This window comes from Triplophysa dalaica, chromosome 9 (assembly GCF_015846415.1).
Source record: "Triplophysa dalaica isolate WHDGS20190420 chromosome 9, ASM1584641v1, whole genome shotgun sequence".
NCBI classification, from domain to species: Eukaryota; Metazoa; Chordata; class Actinopteri; order Cypriniformes; family Nemacheilidae; genus Triplophysa; species Triplophysa dalaica.
In genome coordinates, this window is record NC_079550.1 from 16,422,144 (window position 1) to 16,432,016 (window position 9,873).

Sequence of the window (9,873 nt, forward strand, 5' to 3'; positions counted from 1 at the left end):
GTTGTTATCACAGTTTAAACCAATCATGTGTGCATGACATCGTCTTCTTCCAATCAGGTTTCATATGACATCACTTTTTCATTAACCCGTACCTCTGCGCGCATAGTTCCGGCCTACCATATTAGGATTTAATGGTTGTGTGCACCCCTCAAAAACAGGTGCTTCTTTATCTTGACACTTTCCTGGGGGTTTCGGACGATACATGATTTAACCATGTTTCTATCAAAGATGAGCCTCATGGTTTAGCGATAATGAGCTACCGGTGTCCTCGGTTGTATGCGATTTAATTAAACTTTCTCTGCAAAAGTGTGTGGGGTGTACGTCTTAGTGTTAAAAGATATTTGGTGTGTGTGCAGATGTTCAAGTGTTCAGACTCTTGTTAAAATGAGCTTACTGTTTAGAGATACCAGCGTCCTTGACTCTGTGCGAGAAACCAAACTTCCTTATTAAAACTTATTTGTGGTGTACGTGCAGCTGAGATAAGATGCTTGTTTTTCAAGCAGGTGTTCATGAGCTCATACTTATACACGAGGCCCAATATTGTTTCCTAAGAATACATGAAACCTATAACTAACTAAATGTATTATTTTATATAAGAAAACTCAACACTATAATAGAAAAACCACCATACACCCTACTTTCTTCAGCAATTGTAACACAGTAATGATCAACTGTTAGCTAAGCTTGTAGGCTATATGCAGGGTCAAAGTTTAGATGAGTGTCATAGGTCTGAATATAATTTATAAGGCCCTTACAACGTAGAAAGAGAAGTGTCACTCAAATCTACACGTCTCTTTACATAACACTGTACTGAGATTCCTTCATCAGAAACAGGTTAAACAATACTGCAAATGGGATTTCTTTTCCAAACCAGATTAGGTCTGGAACAGTCTCACATGCAGTTTATCTGAGATTTCTTCGTCAGATTTATTAATTCTGAAATTAGGATTTCTTCGCCAAATCAGATTAACTTTACCCTGAGACCATTTAAACTATGTTAAGACCTTTACAATCATAGCAGAACTACCAAATCACTTTACCTAAACAAGCCTACATTTTATACATGATTCCATGGGTGTTTCGTATTGAAAATAACATAGGATTCATAAACAAATGTTCTAAATCTACAAGAAAATTAAAGAATGTCAAAAACTTATAAATTAGCCTATTTCCTAAAATGCAAACATTGTCTATCAGTCAAATTATGTGAGAATACAGGTTAGTTTTTCATGATCCTTTAGTTCAAATGCACGTTAACTTTACACGTTGAAGGTTTTGAATGTTGAACTACAAATAATTGGATGAAATGTCTCCTTCTTGGTTAAAAGATTTAATAGCCAGCTCATTGTTATCCTTGCATGCAATAAGAAAGCTATAGCAGCAATTTGTCTAAAAAACAACTTTTATTTTTATAGATGATATTAAAATTCACAGTAAAAGGGCACAGGAATACATCTGAATGATTCTTAACAGGCTGTTGTCAGGAGTAAACATTTTGATAATATAAATGTACATGTAAGCTATTTCGTACACATTGAATATGTCCTCGCATTAAGTGCCCTGGATGAATATATCAGACATTAAATCCTTAGGCCTGCACTAAAGTCAGCTGTAGATCCCCAGAAACCTCCAAAATGTCGATTTCATGCAATTTTGTGAAACGGTGGTTGAAAGTGTGTGCTTGCTGGCCACCAACAAACACATTGTAATGATGGGGATTGCAAGAGAGGGTGACCTGAAACATAAAGTACACATCACATCTTAATGATAAAGAACAATAGTATTATCATCATGTAATATGACAACATTTCCCAAATCTGTTTAGTCTACTTAAAATCAAGATCATAAAGATTTGTGTTGGTCTACCTGAAAAGGTTGTCCTTTATGAAATGGCATGCCTCCAAACCGTTCCTCTGAACCCCAGCTCTCCTTGTGAAGGGAGTTGCGCACAACCAGGTTCTCATCAAAACGAGGATTGTAGTGCAATGCAATGCCGCTTCCATGGCGCAGGTTAAACGCTATTCTGAGAGACAGAGAAGCCATGTATATATGAAAAATATACCCAAATATTCCCATTTTGGAACCAAACTCTTTTGTACGTATAATACTAAAGAGCTACAATCTTCTGTGTGAGGTATTGACAAACCTGTTAGCATTAGGGTGGATAATTCCTTGGATGATAATGTTTTTGCCAGGGTATAATCCACCGTTGATTACCGTTTTGTATGGGACAGTCTATACAAGTGAATAAAAACAATTGAACATATGTATAATAAATGTGTAAAATTCCGTAAAGAGCATAGTTTCTGAAGTATGTAAACCTTTTGCATTGAACTAATTGTTTTACAAAGGAATAAATACAACTGAATTCTGTGTGATATTTATTTCTTAAGCTTTCTTCTGATTGTTCATGCTCATTCAGTGTTGCAAAGTTAAGGAACGTATTTCAGGTCATTCGAAATGTGAAGGAAAGTTTCACATTCCGATAACACATTAGGGGAAATTGGTTTCACAGAAATCTTAACAGTTGGGGCCATAACCTCCATTTTAGAAATATAAATCAACAACCTAAAAAAATAGGAGGCAAGAAGTTATTAAAACATTATATAGCAAAACAGTGTGCAATTAATGAAAATGTCATTAAAGGTAAGAAAACCTATGAAAACCACAAACACGTAGAAGCATTATACTAGCGTCTCACTAAAAAGATCTGCTGGTTTTGTTCTCTATTGTCTGCAAAATGTTAGAACTGAGAAACTGCTAAAGTAAGCATTTATGTAAGGTACACGTCTTAGTTTTAATAAAAAATGTATATCGATATATGTGAACATGATGTCTGTGGTGGGAAATGTTCTTACATAGGCAGCTGCAGTTGGATATGCTGGGAACTGTGGGGTGATAAAAATATATAATTAAATTATGACTCCTGTTTAAACACTTTAAGATAAACACTATGTTATCTCACAACACAGATTGAAAAATATTAGTATATGCAATGCCATAACAGCATTAAATCTGACAATAAAGTCTTTATGTGCAAGTAAACGTTTAAAAGCGGAAACTATGTATTATAATAATGTGTTATCTGTGTCATGAGTTAGGGTCTCTTATTGTGTACAAATCTATTCTTGCAAAACCAAATACACAATGACAAAAGAATATATCTTTTACTAAATAAATGTTGCTTTCATTAATAACAACATGACCTGTGTTAAAGGATTGTGGCTCTTAATGGTTGTAGAATCTTATAAGCAGGAATCTTTGAACTTTATAGTGTAGATTACCAAAAGGTTGTCAGGTGACTTGTGTTTTAAGGTCAACACTTCAAATGACTTACCCCATATCCAGGAGGTGTGGCAAACTGAGGCTGTAAATAAATAAAACTTGATGTTTAAGAGGAAAATTAAAATGTCAACTGGTCGTAATATAGTATAACATTTATTTTTATCCATAAACCCGTTGTAAGAGACCGACACCAACAACAACCAAATAACCAGTGGACCATTCGGCGGGTCCAATATTGCATCATTAAGTTTTCAAGTTGTGAAGTACAAACCTAGACATATATGGTATCTTTTGAAAGCTTAGAACCTTGGCTTTCTTACTAGTCCCATTACCACATGTATGTTATGTACAAGAACAAAATAAGGTCTTAATTCGTCTTCCCAAACCCACCCCTTTTCCCCCTGTAAAATCATACGCACAATTTTATATTTATAAATTATAAACATATATGGTAACACTTTCCATGAAGCATGTATGTATAATGCATTATAAAAGTGGTTTTAAAACATTTTAATGCACCTTTTTAAGATTTGTAATGTCTTATAAATAATTGTATTTAAAGTCAAAACATTATTCCACTTAGCATTACATTACATTTTTTACATTTAGGCATTTGGCAGACGCTTTTATCCAAAGTGACTTACATTGCTCTTTAAAATGCAAAATATCCACGAGAGTTTAAGGATGTTAAGTGGATGGGAAAGGGCTACAAGTGATCTGTTAATTCCCCACCTCTGTTTCACAGGTAAAGGTGACAGTACTTACCAGAAAAACTGTTTGTGGAGGTATGAAGGGCTGCCAAGAAAAAAATTGATCAGATTACTGAAATGCAGTAAATATTGATTAAAAAACATGGCCCCACTGTTGCACCTGAATATGCATGAATATATTTCCAACAAAATACCAATGAAGTATAATTTGATTTATATGCAAAATTATCCTATGGTGTGCTCAAATTTGTGAAAAAATGATAAATCTCTCTTATGCTTTGTTATATAGGTCAGGTAGTTAGGAAAGCCCATTCTATCTTGATGGATACTTCCAAGCCTCTCTATTATCAGTTTCAGTTGTTAATCTCAGGAGCTCTAAGATTTCCCTCTGTTAGGAGTACCCAGAGTATGTGGAAGTAGGTAGTTTGTTTGGACCTGTTGTTGGCTTTTTACTTCAATATTTATAGATCCGATTTTGTATGTACTGTCCTTGTCTTTTTTGTATGCTGGTCTTGTTGTAAAACCAATTGCCCTTATGGTACATAAGGAAAGAAAGTAAAAAAGAATGCAGTTTTTTATGATAAATGTAAATATTATACACCAATGTAATATTAACAGTCTGTTTTCAAAATTTTGCTACGTTACACCATATGACACATTTATTTGCCAACTATCTATACTAAACAACATGTTATGTTTACATTTTTACGCATTTGGCAGAAGCTTTTATCCAAAGCGACTTACATTGCAATACCCTACGCATTTATACATAGGTATGTGCAATCCCCTTGGATCAAACCCAAAATCTTGCGTCTTCAACGCAATGCTCTTACCACTGAGCTACAGGAACATTTGTATTGTACACCATTTGTAATAGTAAGAGAAAATAAATGTAGTTTCAAAAAAGCTCTAGCACTATTGTTTTGTGGTTGCATCTTGATATTTTGTTTTGCTTATGCAATGCTGTTTTAACAGTGTCCAAAAATGACTAAAGCCACAATGTTTAGTCAGTGGCTTATTTTTTTCTAATCCTAAATGCATTTTAATAATTTCATACATATCTATATAATATATTTTTGTACTTACAGCAGGATCCTGGAATCCAATGGAGTTCAGCTCCGCCATCCCGTTTACTGTGATAGTGTCAACCTGAGTGAATGCAACACGGTGTCTGAAGTCCATGAAGTGTACCCCATTAGTGCTTATCTAGAGAGAACAAACAAAAAGTGAAGAAATGTCTCTCAAATGATTTATTAACACATTACAAAGTAAGATAATGACCTTGTATGAGTCCTGGGTGACAAGGATCTGGAGGTTAAACGGGTGGCCTGAGGGAAGGGATTTTCATACTTGCGTTCCTCCGAACCCCAAATACGGTTCTGTAAGGTGTTGTGCACTACATACACAGAACCACTCTCATAACGTGGGTTAAAATGCAGAGCAATGTCTGCCTGGGAATGAGAACCACACTGGAGGTTCACATCGAATCTGCAGAACACAAACTGAGCTATGAGATATTAAGAAATAGGAAACAGTTGTAACAAGTATAAAATGTTCTTTTATGCTTATTTAATTTAAGCATTGTTTCAGATTTATATAGAGCAGGTAAATATTTATATAGGCTAATGTTAATAATTAAATAAATAATTATGAATAAATACATTGAAATAATTATGACGCATTAAAGGGATAGTACACCAGAATAAAACCTTCATGTCGTTCATGACTTGCAGTACACAAAAGAAGACATTTTGACCTTGTGTTGAGAGACAGACTGGGAACCTATCTTTACACTTAACTGTGCCTTATCACGACGTCAAGCGGAGCAACACTGACTAGCCTGGCGAGTCACAAGTGATCGCTACAGCGAGAAGTAATCTTCCAGTGGAACAGTAGTGGTCATACTGAGAAGCCTGTACTGACAGTCATCACGGACAGAGGCGAGTTCATTCCTCTTGGAGAGTGTGTAACAGAGACTGCATCCTACCGCTAGGGGATGTACATGGGGAGACACTGACATGGTCTCGTCAGTGGGGAGAACACATGCGAGAATATGTCAGCCCGAGTAGAGAAGACAGAGCCCAGGTGGGAGTGTCACCGGAGGGGAGGTCACAGATTCACCAACGGGGAAATCAGGAGTGAGGGAATCAACATACGGGACTGCCCTGCAGGGGAGTCACTATGTGTGGGGCAATAGTCCTAGTATAGGGGTCCACCTGAGTAGGTGGAACTCTACCAGAACTGGACTTGGTTCCATCAGACCGCTCCACCCTAAGGGGGAAGTAGGGAGGCTATATAGCGCACTGGACTCACCTGAAGGCGTTTTCACAGGCGTACGCCCAGGCCATGCCTGTCCTATACGGTAGGGTGTAAGACATGGGCTGACACTGGTTCCATTCGGAGATTATAAAACCTTGCGAAAGGTGCTGTCCAGTGGGCACAGGCGATCTAGAGATTGGTACGCCAAGGAAATGGCATCCACAATCCAATGCGCCAGCCACTTTTTGGAGACAGCCTTCCCCTGATGAGAGCTTCTAAGGCTCTGTGTGCGGGCTTGAAAGCGGCTGTACCAAGGCCCTCTATGACCATATTATGGTCATAAGAGCCCAACGATCATGGCCGAGGTCACGCCCCTGAGGAACCTGGTGACCAGGTTATGTCGACCAAGAGACTTACCCTCCAGAAGATCGTGATGAGTGGCAATAGCGGCTACATACACTCTCAACGTGGATGGGGAGAGATTACTCTCTAGTCTCTGTTGTAAGAAGGTCAACACTGACCCGATAAAGCAACTCTGTGGGTGCTTCCCGTGGGAAGAACACCAGGACGAGAAGAGGCACCACTAATACACGCCTATTGGTGGGGGGCTCTAGCCTGCAGGACGGTCTCTTACCGCCGGCGGCATGCCACTCAAGGTCTCGTCCTGTCCAGGGACGGAGATTCCAGAGGCCTGGATTGGGGAACCAAACCGTGCCCTTCCACCTGCAACGAAAGGTCCTTCGTCAGTGGAATCGGCCAGGGGGGCTGTCGTCAGAGCCCCGAGATCTGAGAGCCAAGTCTGGTTGGGCCGGTAAGGTGCAACTAGCAGAACTTGAAGCACCTCTCAACGCAACGTCAAGAGACCAACTGAAAGGGATACAGGATTTGACCAACAACGTATTAAATAACAAAACAAATAAAACAAAGTTTTTTCAACCCTGCGCACATTTTACACCTTGTTACACCAAAGAGCTCTTGAAGCACCTCTTCACTGACCTTGCACACGACCTGTTCAAGGAGGCTCACTGCGGGGAAGGCATACTTCCACTTGTCCCGTGGCCAGCTGTGTGCTAAGGCATCCGTGCCGAGGGGACCCTCGGCCAGGGAGTACCAAAGCGGGGAATGGGTGGAGTCCGGGGAGGCAAACAGGTCCACCCGTGCCTGGCCGAACCGCTTTCAAATGAGCCGGACTGTGCGAGGATGGAGTCGCCACTCTCCGTGGGGCATTCCCTGACGAGAGAGCACATCGGCTGTCTGGTTCAGGTTGCCCGGGATGAAAATGGCCTGCAGGGATTTGATTACCTGCTGGCTCCATATGAGGAGGCATAGGGCGAGTTGTGACATCTGCTATGAGCGTATGCCGCCCTGATGATTGATGTACAACATGGCAGTGGTGCTGTCCGACCGGACTAGCATTTGCTTGTCCTGCACTAGGGGCCAAAGCCTCCTCAGTGCCAGAAGGACAGCCAACAATTCTAGGCAGTAGAAATAACATCGCAGTTGGGAACCCGTCCACTGTCCCGATACTGCGTGCCCGTTGCACACTGCACCCCACCCTGCAGGGAGGCATCTATCTTTACCACGACACGCCTCGAGAACGGCATCCCGCTCGGAGAAGGGATAGATCTGTTCGGGGTATGAGGTGGCAGAACACCTAATCGATAAGCCTTTCCAGCAGTTGAAGGTCTCGAAGAGCTAATAGCTGCATCATGTGCCAAACAGGTTACGAATAGCGAAAGATGATTGAATGACCGCAACCATCTTCCTTTTATACCCGTATGTAACGGGCGGAGACTGGCGTGTGTGAGCCATTCGCCAAGCCCATTGACGTTAAAAATTTATCTTGGAAATGATAGGTTCTCAAGAACTAACTCAACGCAACGTCAAGAGACCGACTGAAGATGATATAGGATTTGACCAACAACGTATTAAATAGCAAAACAAATAAAACAAAGTTTTTTCAACCCTGCGCACATTTTACACCTTGTTACACCAAAGAGCTACACATAGAAATATAAAGTATAACATTTTCCATTGAATCTCAAAATACAAAATAGACATTTGTCCTTTAAAATAGTCAACAAAAGATTTTTACTCACCTATTAGCATTTGGCAAAACCCTTCCACTTATGGTTATGATCTTCCCAACCTGTAAGCCTCCCTGAATCGAACCTTTGAATGGAGTTTTCTGTATCGGAGGCGCAAAAACCACCCAAAACATGTAAGCATGTGTTTGTATATACTACCAGGGGCATTGCTAGAACAAAAGCTTTACTGAGGCACCGTCCCCTATTACTTTTTCTATAACTTTTTTCTAAAAACCTGCTCTGTGCAAGAAATGTGCAACATAATGCACCATACAAAATTCCCTTGCTTAAACCACTATTCCTAATGTGCCACCAAACATTTATGTATTTAAAAATATTGAAGTATCTTCAACAACTTTTTTATTAACATGGTTGCATGCACTGTATGGAAATCTTGAAAGCAAAATCTCGACGTTCGCTTTGGAGCCACCGAAAACGCATGCTTTGTGCGTGCGTTTTATCCAGCCAAAAACGTGCATTTTTGACGCCCGTTTTTGGCCGGATAAACGCACGTTATGAACGTCAACAGGTCAACAAAGCAAGCAGCGGAAACGTGTGTTCGAAGTGTCCAAACAGGCGAAAATAACGTGCTCTCTTCATGTCGAAAGCGTGTGCTCATTTTTTAGCGCTTCAGTGTGTCATGTTTTGTCTGCTAGGTTGCGAAATAGACAAAATAACATGGAATTATCGAGGACAACTGATTGTTAATATGCGAGTTATTATAATGAACGGTAAGTGGATCATGATTGTTCAGTTATTAAAAGTATAATTTAGCTCAAAAAAAGGCATTTATGAACAATTTGGCTTTCCATAGGGAAGGGAAGCAGACACAGAGCGGCCCGAAAAACGGAAGAGAAACTGCTGTCAGGCGTTTGCACAAAACTGCAGAAAAGGTGCGAGTGTTTAACCCTCTCACAGGAAAAAGTGTAACCATAACTCACCCCCCAACCCCCCCCCCCCCCCCACGGGTGTGACGCCCCTAATCAAACTCATCATCTCCTTTCTGTTTCAATTTCCCAGCTTTGCACAAACGCATTTTGATGTCCATCTACAAGGGGCTATTAACGATCGAATCAAATTTACTATAGTTAAAACAAAAATACCATGGTTACTGTAAACGATGGTTATCACAAAATAACCACGGTTTACACAATGTTTTTTGTAAAAAGCATAGTAAACGATGGTTAGTAAAACCTTGTAAACCATGGTTTAGCCCTAAGTAATCAATGCACAAAAAAGCATGTTTAAGCCTACCACTCTTGTCACACATAAAACCATATGGTTAATTTTCGTAAGGGGCAATAATGAAACCACATTATAACTTTCAACTTAAAAGACAAAAACTACATAAGTAAATCAATTGCAGGATTCTTACCGGGTTGTAAAACGGCTGTTGTTGATAAAATGCCATTCTGAAAGTTAGGTGGACCTCTAGCTATTTTTCCAGACCGATCACAAGCTTTTAGCTGATATGATGCCGAGCGTCTGATATATGATGGTTGGTTAATATTTAAAACACCGCCCACATGTGT

The 9,873-nt window shown here is 39.7% G+C and overlaps 1 protein-coding gene across 1 annotated transcript; it reads right to left on the reverse strand.

Annotated features, from left to right (window-relative positions):
- Positions 1–1,384: 1,384 nt before the first annotated feature.
- Positions 1,385–9,873, reverse strand: LOC130428373 (galectin-9-like). The gene is given in 11 exon segments (XM_056756350.1): positions 1,385–1,735; positions 1,867–2,023; positions 2,147–2,235; positions 2,859–2,888; positions 3,338–3,367; positions 4,051–4,080; positions 5,082–5,201; positions 5,277–5,317; positions 5,320–5,483; positions 8,354–8,442; positions 9,717–9,873. Coding segments are annotated over 11 exon segments (933 nt in total). The 5' UTR covers positions 9,753–9,873; the 3' UTR covers positions 1,385–1,588.